General features: G+C 42.1%; 1 protein-coding gene across 6 annotated transcripts in view; it reads right to left on the bottom strand.

Moving 5' to 3' along the window:
- Positions 1-5,120: 5,120 nt before the first annotated feature.
- The window catches only part of LOC137434734 (sodium- and chloride-dependent glycine transporter 1), an 85,547-nt gene continuing 71,389 nt past the window's right edge, over positions 5,121-19,278 (bottom strand). For 4 of the 6 annotated variants that reach the window (XM_078784568.1, XM_078784581.1, XM_078784586.1 and 1 more), the window contains 6 exons: positions 18,235-18,369; positions 13,694-13,793; positions 12,335-12,435; positions 10,697-10,867; positions 8,898-9,003; positions 5,121-7,201 (listed from right to left, as the gene is read on the bottom strand). In XM_078784568.1, the coding sequence (XP_078640694.1) occupies positions 7,191-7,201; positions 8,898-9,003; positions 10,697-10,867; positions 12,335-12,435; positions 13,694-13,793; positions 18,235-18,369 (624 nt within the window). In that variant the 3' untranslated portion in view covers positions 5,121-7,190. The remainder of the gene's footprint in view (positions 7,202-8,897; positions 9,004-10,696; positions 10,868-12,334; positions 12,436-13,693; positions 13,794-18,234; positions 18,370-19,278) is intronic. The other 2 variants (XR_013624577.1, XR_013624576.1) reach the window with 2 other exon arrangements.

Raw genomic sequence — 19,278 nt, 5'->3', positions numbered from 1 at the left:
ATCAGTTTTTTTATGCATTGCAGTCCACATTTGTGCCAAGTTTGCCTTCTGTAGTTCAGAAGTTATAGTAACAAAGATTTTCAAAGTTACAGTAACAAAGATTATATATATAAATGCAAATTGCGCAGTTGTGTGTGACCAGGGTAAAGGTCGTAACCATAGCACGTATAACGCTAAACTCCTCATTTTTGTCTATTTACTTCACCAAGAAACCTTATACAGTCTTAACAGTTAGTGATTATTATGCGGACTTGTGGTTGGTGGGTGAGGGGGTGGGATGCGGACCTGGGGTTGAGGACTTGAAGAAGAAAGGGGGAGTGCAGGACAGAGTGGGAGTGAACCGGGGGAGGCAGAGAAGGGACAGAATAAGGCAACGTAGGGGTCTGAGGCTTGGAGGGAAGGGGTGGGGGGGGGGGGGGGAGGTTGGGAGGGAGGGGTGTGGGAGGGGGGGGGGGGTGAGGTTGCAGACTCCAGGTTGGGAAGAGAATTTTACACTTGGAGTTCAGGGGGCAAGGAGGTTGAAGACTTGAAGAAGAATTGATACTGCATTTAAGAGCTCTTGGGTATGGACATTGCATTCGAAGGTCTATAAATGTCGATATTCACGCAGTTTTGAGTCGTGTGCATTTTCGTGCCCAGGTTGTGCACACAGCTGGTGTATAGGCCCAGAGTCGCTTATTCACACTCATACTAAAAGTAAAAGACAATATAACCAAAGACTATTCAGTCAATTCCGTCCAACATATAATTACCTTTTCGTCCATTTACTTTACCAATAAATCTTAGCAATCTTAACAGTTGGTGACTATTATGCAGACTTTGGAGGGGGTGGGGAGGGGGGGGGGGAAGCTTTAGGGTGGAGAGTTGAGGACTTGGGGTTTTGGAGGAGGCTTGCAGACTTGTGGATTGAGGGGTGGGGGAGTTGAGGATTATAGAAGAAAGGAGGAGAGTTTCCAAGGAAAAGTTTCAAAGTTTCAAAGGAGGACAAGGGTTTGTTTGGGTGGAACAGAGCTGGAAGAGGGGGGTTTGAGGTCTTGGGAGTGGAGGGAAGAGGTGGGGAAAGGTTTGAGGACTTGAAGAAGAAAGTGGTTGAGAGGACTTGAAGTCAGATTCTACATGATTCTTCCTCAATTATCACAGGTTCCAGCTACTATTATGTTGTCGAAGGACATTCCGAGCAAGCTCTCTAAATATTCCTCACTTTATTGGAAACTAATTTCCTTACAACAGCTTGGTGCAACTGGGTTATCTGCTAATACGAGTACATTACAAAAAGGAGAAGCGTCCATCCATCCATGTGTCATACTTCATTCTAAAGGGTTCTTGCTGTCATAAAATAATAAAAAGGGGACCGTTGGAAAGCGAATTAATCGATTTACTTGGTTGAAAACTAATAATCAATTTACTTGGAACAATAATTAATTTCCATTTATTCATAAAGATGTCCGTTTGAAAAGTCATGTTTTCGGAATTGAAGAAGAAGCACGAAAGTGAGCTCAACGCACGAATTCCAACGGTAACATTTGTTGTTCTACCGCAGTAGGAACCTGTTAGAACAGGGGTTCTTAACCTGTGGTCCAATGGTCCATGGACCCCTTTGGGGTCCGTGGATGGGCTTCAGGGGGTCCGTGAACCAGGCGCATAAAAATTATTTCAGCACTTGTTACCAGCAAAAGGAAAAGTAGAAATCGATTGGATGTCAAACATGACATGCGTGTTGCCTTGTCAAAGACCACTCCCCAATTTCATCTTCTTATTGAAGCCAAACAACAACAGCTTTCTCACTGAAATGTACTTTTGAGCAGAATTTAAGTTTATTTTTTGTTTAATTTGCACAATTTGGATATATTTTATTTTATTCAGGGAATAGTCATTGATTTTTGCATGAAAAAAGTGAGATATGTTCTTTTAAAGATTGTTTTTTCATTCTGATTATGAAGGTATGTGAAGGAAATAATTTTCCTATGCAATAAAATTTATTCATTGTATGCAAAATTTTGTGTTTGTGTGCTTATGTGCATTTTTCTGGGGAGGGGTCCGTAGCTTTCACCAGATTCTCAAAGGGGTCCATGACTCAAAAAAGGTAAAGAACCCCTGCGTTAGAAGGACAACGAAGGAGCACACAAAATTATATATAGTAATACTTCTCGAAGCAGCAGAAAAATCTATAAAATAACAGAAGGAACACACAAATAACAAGGACGACACTCGGTTCAGGGCATACCTCTGCTAGACTGAACCGTTTACATTTTGTATCCCACCAATTCGCCAGATCTGGATTCTGACCTGAAACAAAATCGAATCCCTTGTTCTTGTTGCCTAACCAACTCAACCACCTAGTTTTGTCACAAGTTGTCCACAACTTTTTGAAATATCATGCTATATGTCGTTTTTGGCCCTATCACTAATCAGTGGTTAAAAGTCAATTAAAAAATTATCAGACAAGTTTCACCAAAATCACCAAAATTTCACCAAAAAATTTCTTCACCAAAATCTAACAATTTCATCCTTGTCACCTACACAACCTCTCAACCAGATTTTGTATGAATCCATCCACAACATTTTGAGATATCGTGTTCACAAACAGACAGACAAAGGGTGAAAACATAACCTCCGTGCCCAGTGGTGGAGGCAACAACCAGTCACTACGACAGCAGCAACAAAAACACGTGTTATAAAAACATCCCTTTTTTCACCTGTTTCACTTCATTTTACATCATTGAGATTCATACAAAGACATGGAACATGCTGGTGACGTACAACATGCTGTATTTTGATTAAACACGTCAGTGAAGCAACAGGTTATATACTCCTACAAGTGGTAAAACCTAGTAAAACCTAGTACTCCTACAAGTAGTAAAAACAAGTTTTACACACTTCGTAAAAATGTAATGAGATAAGTACAGATACATTCAAAGTACACCGCACCCATGCCAAATAAATAACGTTCTCCAGCGCGAAAGGCGCTCTGGCAATGTTGCCGTGCAGCACATAGAGACAGTACTGGGAGGTAGAGATGTAGAAGAATTGATTGATTAATTGCATAATCAAATAAATTAATAATAATGATAGAATAACCACCAGTGTTTCATCTGAAGTTTTAACTTCATGAAAATTAATTAAATATTGACTTGATCAAAAATTTTATAATTAATCTATTAATTGATTTGACAACACCGTAAAGTCATGAAACAAACAGCTGAATCTACAGGATGTCTACAAAGTCGCGCATCATAGGCAAAACATTTATTTGTAAGGTTGACTACATCAGTTGTTCAAAATGTGTCCCACCAATCTCAAAACATGTTTGTAAACGGAAAAGCAGGTTTCTCTGAATGTTCTCCAACATATCCGGGCTAATTGAGCTGACTTCATCACGAATTCGTTGTTTGAGATGTTCCAAACTGTTCATTTTCAACGTATAAACTCGCGATTTCAAATATCCCCAGATAGCGAAATCCATAGGATTTAAGCCTGGGGATCTTGGTGCCCACTCTACAATTCCTCTTCGACCAATCCACCTGTTTGCAAAGTTTTCATTCAACCAATGACGGACATATAACACGTAGTGTGATGGTTTCCTACCGATCTCTTCAAGTTGCGGCATTAATTCATCTCATAACATAACCAAGTACCCTTCTGCGTTAACGGTTTCATTGAAAAAGAATGGTCCACGTGTACGATCATCCCATATACCACACTAATCCATCACTCGGTCAAAACCTTGTTCCTTACTCGGTGTATACCAGTTGGGGTTTTCCTGGGACCAATAGCGACAATTTTGCTTGTTAACCTCACTGTTCAAATAAATATTGGCTTCAACAGAAAACAAAACCCGTTTTAAGAAGTTTGGATCTGTGTCATTCTTTTCCAGAAACCATGAACACATTTCTTTGCGTCTGTCTGGATCTTCCTCTGAGAGGTGATGAGGGAGTTTCAGTTTGTACGGATGAAATTTGTATTTCTTCAACACCTTGTGTACGGTGCTCTTTGGAATCCTTAACACGGCAGATGTTCGCCTAATTGATTTTTTCGGGCTTGCAGTAATTTTGGCAATGACAACACTTCTTGAACATCGTCCACAACGCTAGGACGACCTCCACGAGGTTTGCCAGTTGCAGATCCTGTTGCTCTGAATTTGTTGAAAAGTCTTGCTGCTGATGACTGGCTCAGTGATTTTCCTGGATGATTTTTGTTGAATTCCTCTGCAACTTTTCTCTGTGACCACCCTTCACGTCCACATAACAAGGCGATCTCGATGCGTTCTTGTAAATTCAGCACCATGGGTTCTGAAAAAAAAATTAAAAATTAAAAATTAAATACATTAGATTAATTAAATAATTTCCAATGATGCGTGCCTTTGTGGGCACATTGTACCTTTACAGCCGAGGCAAGTGAATGAGTAGAACACAATAAAATGAAATGTTGCCAAAACGGATAAACCAAAAAAAGTAAGAATTAAGAGAACAAAAGCAATAAGACTGCAGCACACATGGTGGATAAAAATAGAGTACGAAAACAGGTCGCCATTCAATAAATTCAATCAACATTGAGACAAAAGCTTGGTCTTGTTGAGCAACACAAAAGATCTTAGCATGATAAATGGCACTGACAATCCTAAGTGGATGGATAGCTGGCTTCACTGCCCAGTGCCCATGTGCCTATTGGAACCGATACACTGACTTTTCAGTGGCTCTGATGACCGATAGGAATGCCCATTGCCCATCAGAGGAATTTTCACTGTGGGTGGCAAATAAACGAGTGAGCAGAACTTTTATACCTCCATGAAAGATGAAAAATAGAGTTACTTTGCAGTTGCTGAATGCGTCATCACTTACCGCCATGGTCGACCTTTATACCAAAGCAGCAACAGTTGGTGAAACTTTGATGGAGGACCATTTATAGTCACAGGTGCGTCAGCACCTTCCTGATGTTGAAAACTACTGGAAGGTCCTAAAACAAGATTAGAAGCTCACAAAACTCTTCATTGTTTATGTTGATTGCAGCAAGTGTACAAGTCAAAAGGCTTGTTAACATAGCTATCATCAAGTAAGTATCAAAAAGGCTATGCAGCTGCAGTATCATTCATAAAGAATGATTACAAAGTGAAAAGACATTGCAACAATTAACTTTTTTTTTATTGTTTATAACAAGACTTCAAATGGCAGAATTAATGTATATATTTTAAAAGGCCAACGTCCTTGGCGCATGTGTGATACCGATGTCCTTGTTCGTCCTTGTTCTCTACTGTTATTGTGCTTGTGTGCTTCCCTCTCTCTCCCCCTCTGGTCTCTCAATCCCTTCATTGTATGTTTTATGTATCTGTGTTAGCTCTTACATGAGCCTCGATTTGTATACAAAAAAGAATAATAATAATAAAATAAAAAAGGCACCAGGGTGATACGTGTGTGTATATATATATACCAGTTATTATGAAAATCATTATTACAAAAAAGCAGTTTAACAAGAAATGCCATCCAGAACAGAATTCTGACAAAGCCTCACAATATATATTGACAGCTCCACATACATGAGTATATTTGATGTTCAAATACATTCTATGAAACAGAACTTCAGCGTTCTTGAATTTCTTCATTCCCCAAGCACTATACATCCGTAATATACTATAGCAGATTCATTTACATTAATTTAAATAAAAAAAACTATACCGTGCATGCTTTTATGTAAAAAAAAAACCCCAAATGGTTACGGAATATACCAAGATGAGCTTTGATTAAATAGCAGCCTATAGAACCATCGATTTATGTCATCCAAAGCCCATAACACATGGTAATGTGCAAAATCAAAAACTTTTTTTTTAGAAGTTAATATTGTAAAAACAATACTTCAACAAAGATGATGAGTGATGAAAAATTAGAGTAAATAATGAGTCCATCACAAGTCTTTCACATTAATATTTCAATTATTTTTTATGGACAGATTCTTCTAGATTATGTTAAAAGAAGTCCAACTTGTTAAAAAAAAGGGGGAAAAAAAAAAAAGGAAATTTAAAAATAATTAGAATCATATCAGTTCATTAAAGAATTAAAATATCGAATAGATTTGTCCTTGTCCCACACCCAACACGTCCACCGAGTGTCATCCGAATCCATCCATTATTTTTTGAAATATCACGCTATATATCGCTTTTGGCTCTAATCTCTCAATGGTAAAGAGTCACTTAAAACATTCCAGCATCCGAATCCAGATCTTCACCAAAATCGAATCAATTTGTCCTTGTCGCACACCCAACACATCTAAAAATTGTCGTCCGGATCCATCCATAATATTTTGAGACATCCTGCTCACAGGCAAACAAACGGACAGACAGACATAACCTCCGTGAAAACACAACCTCCCTCCACCTTCGGTAATGGAGGTAATAAAAGAAAGAATTATGAGACGGCAAGAGAGTGCAATTTCATTCTCTTCATTGTAACTTGATATATAACTAGAGGCAAACATTGTTTGATTTTTGTAATGTAAGAAAAATAAAAGCTACTTGCTAATATTTTGGTAATAAAAAGGTCACAGAAGAGTTCAGGATGAAGCATGAGGTTACAAATCGACAAGTTTACTACAGTCCAATGTCGGCTGGAGGTCTCCCTCATGTTGAAGGGCGATTGATATACTAGCCATGCTTGCCAAGTGAAAGTTTGGGAGAGGAACTGATAGATTTCATTCCCATGGCTGCTCAGTGGACATAAAAAAAGAAGTCTTTAACCACTCAAGCTCGCACAATAAATAAAAAAAAGACTAAAGAACGAACACGCACATCGATAATTCAACATTTGGCCTCGTTTTACATAATATGCACAGAATTATTATTATTCTGTTAACAGTACCTCGTCTCAAAAATAATTTCATCTTCATGCATTAAGTAGTATCACAGTTGTGTGAAGAACCAGGTCAGCACAAATAAATATTTTTTTTCTACGGGTTGAGACTTTCACCTTCTGATTTACTGTAATGTGGTGATTGTTTTTTTTTTTCTATTTTGAAGAGAGAAACGGTGATCGTTTTAATTTATAATGGTATTACAATATCTGCAGATTCTGGCCTGCTGATCAATGAAGTAGGTCAGTGAGGACATCCAGTGGCTTGAGTGGATGTCACAACTTCAAAATGGTCATCACAGCGTCTTGCTCTTTTAGGCCTCAATTCACCCTTGGCAGCACCGGCTGACATGCTTACACGGCATCTGGAAATGACAGTTCAGAACTGGCTGAAAGCATCCTGTAGGAGCTGCATCGTCCCATAGCCAAATAAGTGAACCACATTTTTAAAGGTGTATAATTTTCCAATAAAGTTTCGCTGAGATCCTTTCAGAAATGACATCTCTTAAGTGTTTTTACAGTTTGAAACAAAAAAGTGTATTGTAGCTTTTTAAGATCAAATGTCTTTCATCATGTCATGAAGGTACTGTAGAAGAATCTTGATTTGAGGATAAGGAAGAGTATAGAGATGGAGATCAGAGAAGAGCGGCAGGGGTTTTTGAAGGGTAGGGGGCAATGGATGGGATGTTCGTGCTGAGACAGCTGGTGCAGAAGAGTTGGAAGTGCAAGGAGAAATCGCATAGGGATTTGTGGACCGAGAGAAGGCCTACGATACTGTACCGAGAGATGGCGGTGGTGACACTGAGATGGATGGGAGTGCCGAGGGCAGAAGTTATGTTGGAGGAAGGGATGTACAAGGGAACGAAGGGAAGGGTTGTGGCTGTTCCTGGGATGTCGGAGGAGTTCAGTGTGAACATCGGTTTGAGGCAGGGGAAGTTCTCTCAGAATACTCATGTTTATCATGGTGATGGAGCTGGTAATCCGGAAGGTAAACACGAGGGGTAGTATGGGGGGATGTTGTATGCGGCCGATCTGGATGTTGTGGTGGAGAGTGGACGGGAGATGCAGGAAGTGCTGGGGGAGTGGAAGGAGGCATTTGAGAAACATGGGCTGAAAATGAAATAAACATGGGCTGAAGACGGAGGTGATTAGGGTTCGGCAGCAGAGAAAATAAATTAATATCATGTTGGAGGGGAAGGAGATCAGACAATGAAATAGGTTTGTGAATCTGGGGGTAACAGTGACTGGGGATATAAGTTTGAGGGAGAGGTGTGGAGGAGGATTCAGGTAGGTGTGAATGCATGGAGAAGATTGGAGGGATTAACGGCAGACAGAAAGATCCCAGGAGATTGAAAGAAAAAGTTCTGATGTCTTGTGTAACGTCGGCCTACATTTACGGTCTGGAAACTGTGGCACTGACAGAGAGCCAACAACAACAGAGGCTGCAGGTTTGCGAGAACAACTCTGTCAGGAGGATTGCGGGAGTGAAGAGGGTGGATAAAAGGGGAATGGATGAACTGAGGGAGAAGATTGGTGTGCAGATGAGCTTGACGGGAATTGTGAAATGGCGGCTGAGATAGGTTGGACATTTGGTGTGGATTGGGGAAGAGAGAATGGCAAAGAGAGGATAGGTTGAGGGAACAAGAAGGAAAAGAGGTAGACCACATTTGAGATGGGAGGATTGTGTGAAGAGGGATATAATTAAGGTGGTTGTGGTTGGAGAGTGGAGATAATTGGCTGAGGACAGAGAAAAGTGGAGGAGTATTGTGGTCAAAGCAGGGCAGAAGCTTGGAGCCATTGGACATCACCCCTTATAAAGGGAAGAGGAGGAGAAGAAGAAGAAGAAGAAGAAGAAGATACATACATACTGTGTACCGACCGGTACTCAATGCATGTCCATTATAAAATGTGAAATGTTTAATTCCTGGGGTTCTAATGTTTCTTTGTCCGCATGTTTTTAATGAAGCACATTTTAAACATTTATTGTGGGCTGCATGAATGGCCCAAACTTCATATCAGTAGTGACGTTGAGGAAGAGGTAGGGAATGACGTCAAATTTACCATCCTCCTGTAGAAAACATTCTTGGATGGGATTCTGGTTACAGTCGACCATATCTGTGTCATATGGAGATCGACACATCCTCGGCCTTGTAGCATCTCTGCATCTCTGTAAAAAGTATTAATACAGTTAACATGAAAATGATATAGAGTCGCAGACTTTCAAGTAACAACTACTTGAGCTTGTTTATCAAGAGAAAGTCAATCTTTCATTCCCCATACAGGAGGCTCACTTGTGTCCTAATACTGTATTGAAGTTTTATTTGCAAAATGACTTGCCCGAGACTATCCTGCCCGAGGCCTAAATGGATTTCAGAGAGAGGAAATAAAGAATATGGTGAGAAGAGTTGTTTCACTTCTTCCTCCACAACTATCCTACCCTCTATTTTCTGTGCTCGTGTTCCCCTTTCAAGTCCTCTTCTTTTTATCCTTTTTATTGTATACATGATCGAGGCTCAGGGAAGAGATAAAGCAGAACGGAAGAGAACAAAATAGAAAAGGGAAAACACCAACAGCAGAGTAGAAGTGAGGGTGAGATCAAGGGGAAGAGAAGATGGACACATGGGATGAACAAGCTGCACACAATGTGAATGTTGTTGTTGTTGTTTTTGTATGCAGCCTGTGGCTGCTGGTTGCATCATTTCTCTGGAAGCGCGTTTGTGCCGCTGATGCCTTGCCCCTATTACCAGTGACTCAATTTGCCGACCTCAATTTGCCGACCTCGGAAGGATGATGGGCCGAGTCAACTCCCCGGCGTTAATTCAACGATCGACCGGGATACAAACTCAGGATTCTAGGATCCCAAGCCAGCACCCTAACCATTAAGCCAACACCAGGCTTACGATGTGAATGAAACACAGCAAGAAAAGGAAGGGACTTCAAAAAGGTAGCAAACACAATTTCAAAATGGTAGGTGTGACGTTCAGCATTTAAAAGGTTAAGAGAAAGGACAATCGTCATCAGTTAGCATCCACGGGGAGGAGGAAATTCCTCCTTAGAAAATGCCCAGCTAACTGCAGTGAGAAAAGCGGCGCCATTGTTGTGACGTCTCTGGTAGCCAGATTACCCCGGGAAGTGACAGCACTTCTCCCAAAGTGACAGTTCATCTGTATGTCCATGTGTGTGTCCGTGTGTATGTGTGCTTGTGTGTGGCAGGCTCTACTACGAGCCTTAGATCATATAAAAAAAAGAAGGGAAAGCAGAGACCAAGCAGGAAAGGAACAAACCAACCAACAACTAACAAAAAGAGGTGAGGTCCCTTCTGTACATTTTCTTCTTCTTTGGTGGCCACAATTATTCCCACATTTTTGTGGGGTTGGCTGGAAGGGAAGCTTGGCCTAAGTCTTTCACAAACTGGCTGGCCAGGCAGCCCAGGCCTGACATTCGACTACGGTTATAGGATAGGAATTTGGACTTTAGCTATTGTGCCGGCGAAAGGTCGCCGACTCTTCACAAAGGACCCCATGGGACGTTTAACATCCACCAAGTAATACTGTCAGACGCCATGCCCAGTTTAACATCCATCGGAAGGACGGCACACACGTTGATGAATCATCCTGCCTGTGAAACACCAAGATGCCAGTGTATAGCTGGACTGAGATTCAAACCCAAGCTAGACAGCTTAGAGGAGAGTATGACAGCCTCTTCTGTATATATTTTAATTTTGTTTTTTTTTAAACATTATTATTTTTAAAATGGACATCAACCATTTCAAGATCTTTTTCTCACATTATTAAAAATCAAGCACAAAAGATTAACAATTTATATTGTCCAATAAGCCCATGAGTCAGAAAGAAACCAACCTTCATGATGTGACCTTCTTGCTTGAATGCCAAATGGTAAGCACCATAGCCAAGTACGCAGAGTGGAGCGAGAATGAGGACTGGTACACCCAACACAGGCTCCCAGGGTGGAAACCCAGGCATGTTATTGCTTGGTAAGCTAAAATGTACACAAGCATCAAGTAGAATGAACTAAGGAAGAGAGAACAGACACAAGAAAATATAAAGAGTAAACACCAGATATGACAGAATGGTTCTAGAATGGTAATTCCAATGGAAATTATTATCACTGTGTTGCAGAACTTTATGAGAATTAATGCAGCAATGCAAATAAAATTATTTACAACTCTGGCACTTCCTTAAGCAATGTATGCAGTTTGTAGAAATTGTGAAGAGAAAGCTTGTATCTAAAAAGGGTACAGTGGCTTCAGAAAGTATTCCTGAATCTTGAAAGTATTCCTGCAGGGTACAGCCTGATTTTAAAATGGATTAAAATGCGATTTTTTGTCACTGATCAACACATAATACCCCATAATGTCAAACTCGAATTTTGTTTTTCTTTTCGAATTTTTTTCGCAAATTGAAAATGAAAAGCTGGAATGTCTTGAGTCGATTAGTATTCAACCCCTTTGCTATGACACTTCAAATCGAGCCCAGGTGCATGCAATTTAATTTGCTCATCCTTGAGATGTCTTTACATCTTGATTGGAGTCCACATGTGGGCAATTCTATTGATTGAACATGATTTAGAAAGAAACACACCTTTCTAGATAAGGTCCCACAGTTGACAGTGCATGTCAGAGCAGAAAGTCTACAACGAAGTCCAAGGAACTGTCCGTACAACTCTGAGATAGAATTGTGAACATAGCTCATCAGCCATCTAACATCATCCCTACCATGAAACATGGTGGTGGCAACATCATGCTGTGGGGATGCTTTTCAGCGGCAGGGACTGGGAGACTTGCAAGGACAGAGGGAACAATGAATTGAGCCTAATACAGGCAAATCCTTGAGGACAATCTGCTTCAGAGTACAAAAGGCATTAGACTGTGGCAAATATTTAAGTTACAACAGGACAATGACCCCAAGCATACAGCAAAAGCAATATTGGAATGACTTCAGAACAAGAATGTGAAAGTCCTTGAGTGGCCCAGCCAAAATCCAGACATGAATCCCGTTAAGAATCTGTGGAAAGACTTGAAGATTGCTCTTCACCGACACTCCCCATCCAAATTGACAGAGCTTGGGCAAATCTCCGAGAAAGAATGGGAGAAACTCCGCAAATCCAGATGGGTAAAGCTGATAGACATACCCATGAAGACATGAAGACACGAAGCTGTAATTTCTGCCAAATGTGCTTCTACGCAGTATTGACTCAGGGTGCTCAATAGTTATGTAAATTAGATATTTCTCTATTTCATTTTTAATTTGTAAAAAATTCAAAAAAAAATAATTCCACTTTGACATTATGGGATATTATTTGTAGATCAGTGACAAAAAAAATCTCATTTTAATCCATTTTAAATTCAGGCTGTAATACAACAAAATGTGAAAAAAGTCAAGGGGTATGAATACTTTCTGAAGGTACTGTATCAAGGTTGAAAGCTTGCAGTGCCAATCACTCACACCACCTAGAGTATGATGCATAAACAAACTAACCACAGCAATTAGCAGAGTCAGGCCAAAAAAGCAGATTATGAAGAACCAGAGAGCATCCTTGTTGATCTTGATCCCGACTTTTGATAAATATGACCGAAAGTCTACAGAATTTGGACAAATGAAAAGAACATGTCAGTGACAATAATACACAAACTATATGTAAAAGGTAATACCGAAATAAATTGTGATATAATTTCATTTTGGCATCACATTTTCATGGACCCGTGTTAGGGTTACATTACATGACCCGTGTTAGGGTATCTATATATTATATAAAACACAGTTTGTGTGTGTGTGTGTAATGTTACCGATAGACTCCTAAACGGAGAGGCTCACGTGCTTGATATTTGGCATAGATATGGCCATTGAGCCTGGGAAGGACATGGCCTACATCAAAATATTTGACGAGATCCATATTTTTTATTCATATTTACCTCAGGGCATTACAGCGAGGAACATTATACACGGAATCTCAGCCGGTGCCAGAGCAGCTCGCTGATTCGCTCAGAGCGATCACGTGATGTTCCATCCCCGCCGCCAGACCATTGAACTGAAAATATATAGAATGACCATTGCCATTCACACCACATAGGTGGAGATGCAGCTACCGGGCGCCATCTTGGTTGGCACTCGATGCTGGGCGATGGTGATTTCCGTCACACGTTTGCACGTAATTCAGAGCGAAAAGCGAGAGCGTTTTTTCACCTTTTATGCGATCGTGTTTTGTGCCGATTTTTGTCGATTTGTGCGATATGAATTAAACGTCTTTGAAACAGCTGTGAAACGTCTTTCCACAACCCTTCCGTAACCGATTGGAGCAGTTTATTGCCGCACAAAATGGCATTTTAACAGTTGTCTGGCTTTTAAAATCTGGGACACGTTCAAAACAAACGAGATCCGCGAAGCGAGTTGGTCGAGTCGTGCTAACGTGCTAATTGTATGCTAACCTCTAGCAACCCACCTCCCCCTCCCCCCCTACCGCTTCTTCCCTCCCCCCCTCCTTTTCCCCCTCCCCTTCCCCCCTCCCCCCTCTCCTCCCCTCCCCCCCCGTTCCCCTTCCCCCTCCCCCCATTCCCCTCCCCTCCCCCGCCCGGCAATGCCGGGTACTTCTGCTAGTTACATGATGAAAGTAGAGCAGCACTTAGTAGAGAGCATACCTCCGCCAGACGAAATTTTTTACATTTTGTTTCCCACTGATGGGCCAGATCTAGTTCTGGACCTTAACCAAAATCTAATCGTCTTGTTCTTGTCACCGACCAAACTCATCAAACTTCAGCAAAAGTGCATTCAAAACAAACTTTAGCAAACCAATTTGTCTGGAAAATGAAAGTTATTCCATGCAAGCTTGCTTTGACTAACCTCCCACAACCAGAATGGCGACACACATCATGACAGCCAAGAAGGGCACAGAAACGACGAGGGTGTACGTCTCCAGAAATGTGATCCAGTAGATACCAGCCTTGAAATACAAAGAACAAGACAGGAGCAGAACAAGTCAGGAGCAGATGAAACATAAAGGAGTGAAAAAGTAAGTACACCCCATGTAAAGTTTTGACTTTTTCAACATATTTCAACATACAGCTATTTGATCTTCATTTCAACAATATTGATAGATAAAGGTGATATATAGTATAACAAATATCAAGAAACATTTACATTTTGTAGTCCATTGTATAATTTAAATAAACATAAATGCAAATTTCGCATGTAGAAAAAGTAAGTACACCCCTACATTTATCACTACTTCAAAAACCTAAAATTAGAATCAGGTGCACCAGCTCAGGTGCAAATGATTAGAACATCGTTAGAGAGGATCTTGGAGGAACCTGTCTTATTTAAACCTCAGACATTTAGTTTGGTTTGCTCTTTGTTGTTGAAGTGTGCGGCGTCACCATGCCTAGATCAAAAGAGCTCTGTGAGGCCTTCAGAAAGAAGGTTATAGATGCCTACGAGTCTGGGAAGGGATTTAAAAAGATCTCCAAACAATTTGAAATCAATCATTCGACTGTCCGGAAGATCATCTACAAGTGGAGAAGATTCCAAACAACTGCCAACTTGTTCAGGCCAGGCCGCCCCAGCAGGTTCAGCCCGAGAGCAGACCGCAAGATGCTGAAAGAAGTCTCGAAGAACCCCGGAATGTCATCACGGGACCTACAGGTAGCTGTTGCCATTGTTGATGTCAAAGTGCACGAGTCTACCATTAGAAAGAGGCTGCACAAATGAGATCCACATGGGAGGTGTGGTGTGCCAGGAGGAAACCTTTCCTGTCCAGAAAGAACATCAGGGCAAGACTAAAGTTTGCCAATGAACACCTAGGCAAAGACCAGCACTTCTGGAACAATGTGCTCTGGACAGATGAGTCAAAGGTAGAGCTATTTGGCCACAGTACCAGAAGACATGTTTGGTGAAAACCAAAGAGAGCATTTGACCACAAGAACCTGATACCAACTGTAAAGCATGGTGGTGGAAATATTATGGTTTGGGGCAGCTTTGCTGCATCAGGGCCTGGGCAGCTCACCATCATAGAATCCACTATGAATTCTTCATTGTACCAGAGGGTGCTTGAAGATAATGTGAGGCCATCTGTTCGGAAAGTTGAAGATCAACCGAAGGTGGACCTTGCAACATGACAATGACCCTAAACATACCAGTAAATCCACCAAGGAATGGCTGAAAAGAAAGAAATGGAGGGTTCTGGAATGGCCAAGTCAAAGCCCGGATCTAAATGCCATCGAGATGTTGTGGGGGGATTTGAAACGAGCTGTGCATGCAAGAAACCCCTCAAACATCACACAGCTGAAATAATTCTGCATGGAAGAGTGGGCAAAAATTTATCCCAGTCGATGTCAGAGACTGGTAGACACTAGACAGTTATAAGAAACGCCTACTTGAGGTTGTTTCTGCCAAAGGGGGCAATACCACCTATTAGAGCCAAGGGTGTACTTACTTTTTCCACATGCAAAATTTGCATTTATGTTTATTTAAATTATACAATGGATGACAAAATGTAAATGTTTCATGATATTTGTTATATTATATCACCTTTATCTATCAATATTGTTGAAATGAAGATCAAATAGCTGTATGTTGAAATATGTTGAAAAAGTCAAAACTTTACATGGGGTGTACTTACTTTTTCACGTGACTATGTACATGCCATTAATATGGACAAAGAGTAACATAAATAATAAATAATGGATTATTAAAGGTAAAACAGCGCAAAATTCATAAACACGTGTTTTCCATTGAATCATAAGTATGTATAAATTGCCTTATTTTGCCAATCCAGAGTGAGATGTAAAGAGATGTAGAGAGATGTAGAGAGAGAGAGAGAGAGAGAAAGAGAGAGAGAAAGAGAGAGGGCGAGAGAGAGAAAGAGAGAGGGCGAGAGAGAGAAGAGAGAGGGCGAGAGAGAGAAAGAGAGAGGGCGAGAGAGAGAAAGAGAGAGGGCGAGAGAGAGAAAGAGAGAGGGCGAGAGAGAGAAAGAGAGAGGGCGAGAGAGAGAAAGAGAGAGGGCGAGAGAGAGAAAGAGATGAGGGCGAGAGAGAGAAAGAGAGAGGGCGAGAGAGAGAAAGAGAGAGGGCGAGAGAGAGAAAGAGAGAGGGCGAGAGAGAGAAAGAGAGAGGGCGAGAGAGAGAAAGAGAGAGGGCGAGAGAGAGAGAAAGAGAAGAGGGCGAGAGAGAGAAAGAGAGGGCGAGAGAGAGAAAGAGAGAGGGCGAGAGAGAGAAAGAGACAGGGCGAGAGAGAGAAAGAGAGAGGGCGAGAGAGAGAAAGAGAGAGGGCGAGAGAGAGAAAGAGCGAGAGAGAGAAAGAGAGAGGGCGAGAGAGAGAAAGAGAGAGAGGGCGAGAGAGAGAAAGAGAGAGGCGAGAGAGAGAAAGAGAGAGGGCGAGAGAAAGAAGAGAGAGGGCGAGAGAGAGAAAGAGAGGGCGAGAGAGAGAAAGAGAGAGGGCGAGAGAGAGAAAGAGAGAGGGCGAGAGAGAGAAAGAGAGAGGGCGAGAGAGAGAAAGAGAGAGGGCGAGAGAGAGAAAGAGAGAGGGCGAGAGAGAGAAAGAGAGAGGGCGAGAGAGAGAAAGAGAGAGGGCGAGAGAGAGAAAAAGAGAGGGCGATGAGAGAGAGAAAGAGAGCGGCTGGCGAGAGAGAGAAAGGGAGGGGGCGAGAGAGAGGAAAGAGAGAGGGCGAGAGAGAGAAAGAGAGAGGGCGAGAGAGAGGGTGAGAGAGGGCGAGAGAGAGGGTGAGAGAGAGGGCGAGAGAGGGCGCGAGAGAGAGGGGCGCGAGAGAGAGGGCGAGAGAGAGAGGGCGAGAGAGAGAGGGCGAGAGAGAGAGGGCGAGAGAGAGAGGGCGAGAGAGAGAGGGCGAGAGAGAGAGGGCGAGAGAGAGAGGGCGAGAGAGAAGAGGGCGAGAGAGAGAGGGCGAGAGAGAGAGAGGGCGAGAGAGAGAGAGGGCGAGAGAGAGAGGGCGAGAGAGAGAGGGCGAGAGAGAGAGGGCGAGAGAGAGAGGGCGAGAGAGAGAGGGCGAGAGAGAGAGGGCGAGAGAGGGCGAGAGAGGGCGAGAGAGGGCGAGAGAGGGCGAGAGAGGGGCGAGAGAGGGCGAGAGAGAGAGAGAGAGAGAGAGAGATGTAGAGAGAGAGAGATGTAGAGAGAGATGTAGGGAGAGGAGAGTAGAGAGAGTGAGAGAGGAGAGTGAGAGAGAGAGAGTGAGATGTAGAGAGAGTGAGATGTAGAGAGAGTGAGATGTAGAGAGAGAGTGAGATGTAGAGAGAGTGAGATGTAGAGAGAGTGGAGATGTAGAGAGAGTGAGGAGAGTGAGATGTAGAGAGAGTGAGATGTAGGGAGAGTGAGATGTAGAGAGAGTGAGATGTAGAGAGAGAGAGAGTGAGAGAGAGTGAGATGTAAAGAGAGTGAGATGTAAAGAGAGTGAGATGTAAGAGAGTGAGATGTAAAGAGAGTGAGAGAGAGTGAGATGTAGAGAGAGTGAGATGTAGAGAGAGTGAGATGTAGAGAGAGTGAGATGTAGAGAGAGTGAGATGTAGAGAGAGTGAGATGTAGAGAGAGTGAGATGTAGAGAGTGAGATGTAGAGAGAGTGAGATGTAGAGAGAGTGAGATGTAGAGAGAGTGAGATGTAGAGAGAGTGAGATGTAGAGAGAGTGAGATGTAGAGAGAGTGAGATGTAGAGAGAGTGAGATGTAGAGAGAGTGAGATGTAGATAGCGTGAGATGTAGAGAGAGTGAGATGTAGAGAGAGTGAGATGTAGAGAGAGTGAGATGTAGAGAGAGTGAGATGTAGAGAGAGTGAGATGTAGAGAGAGTGAGATGTAGAGAGAGTGAGATGTAGAGAGAGTGAGATGCAGAGAGAGTGAGATGTAGAGAGAGTGAGATGTAGAGAGAGTGAGATGTAGAGAGAGTGAGATGTAGAGAGAGTGAGATGTAGAGAGAGTGAGATGTAGAGAGAGTGAGATGTAGAGAGAGTGAGATGTAGATAGCGTGAGATGTCGAGAGAGTGAGATGTAGAGAGAGTGAGAGAGAGTGAGAGTGGGAGAGAGAGTGTGAGAGAGAGTGTGAGAGAGAGAGAGAAAGAGAAAGAGAAAGAGAAAAAGAGAGAAAGAGAGAAAGAGAGAAAGAGAGAAAGAGGAGAAAGAGAGAAAGAGAGAAAGAGAGAGAGAGAGGGGGAGGGAGAGAGAGAGAGAGAGAGAGGGAGAGAGAGAGAGAGAGAGAGAGAGAGAGAGAGAGAGAGAGAGAGGTTTGCGCTATGTAAATGGGAGCTCCAGCGTTTCTTCGTCTTGTTATATCTTGTTGAGCCAATTTAACTGTTCATTCAACACAGTATTTGTTGAAACTAGAATAAAATAAAGAAAGGCAATACATTTTTTTTAGCTATAAATATATGAAGTCCTGCAACTTACTTGTGTAGTTAGGAGAAGACTGAGCAAGAAACCCAACATAGCCAAGGCCGCAGGAACCACAAATGTCTTTTTCATCCATTTTAATTGGTTTGTTTTATCCCAAATCACTGCGGAGATAGTTTGCAGCAGGCAGATCTGAAAGACACAACTCCATGTTATATTAATATGTTGTTGGTGAGGTCAATGAATGCCAGCTTGGGCCTCTAAAGAAGAGAAATTGTGCAGCAGATCCGTGAACCCCAAAAGGTGAAACACCCATCCTTGGATGAAGACTTTGTTAATCTGGCCTCAATATTACAGTTTTTCATCAATAGGTGGCATATGAGAGGCACTTCTTGCTGGTTTGATTGATAAATCAACAGTATAATTTTTAATAGTAGTAGCTTTCCATTTGAGGAAAGGGAGTTAATACCCCCATCAGCAAAGGTGGACAGAGGTTATGTTTTCACCTATGTTTGTTTGTTCATTACTTGCAAAATCGAGGATTCTCAAGTATATTGGTTTGTCTGGTCTATTAATTTGTCTGTCTGTCTGTCTGTCTGTCTAGCACCTACATGTGGCATTTTTACTCTGACCTTCATGAAACTTAAAACTTGGCCAAACAATGGGTGTGGAGAGGAATGAGGGGCAGGAGAAGATGCATAAAGGGTGGACAAGAATGATACAGAAGGAAACTCTCAGGAGGGAAAACTGGAAATTTGGAAGGAGGAGGAATTGGGGTCGGTAAATGAGGGAAGAAAATATCATGGTTTTGGATTGTGACAATCCGAGATGGTGGTGAATAGTGTTCGAGAAGACCTGAAGGGAAGAATGAGATCGAAAAGATTGTGGAAGTTGATTCCATAGGCAGGAGAAAAGAGGAACAAAGAGTGGATGTGAGCAGTGATCCTGGATTTAGGTCGTTTAACCAGAATGGGATTGATGGTGGACAGTGTGTGCTCTGCAGAAACCTGGGGGCAGGGGGTGGAGGACAAAGCACAGAAGAGCAAAGGGTACAAGACCAGCAAGGAGAAAGTAGAAGACGGAGAGACCACCGATCTGTCT

Source organism: Myxine glutinosa, chromosome 1 (genome assembly GCF_964187855.1).
Source record: "Myxine glutinosa chromosome 1, kmMyxGlut1.1, whole genome shotgun sequence".
Classification (NCBI taxonomy): domain Eukaryota; kingdom Metazoa; phylum Chordata; class Myxini; order Myxiniformes; family Myxinidae; genus Myxine; species Myxine glutinosa.
This window is presented reverse-complemented; position numbering and strand designations above follow the sequence as displayed.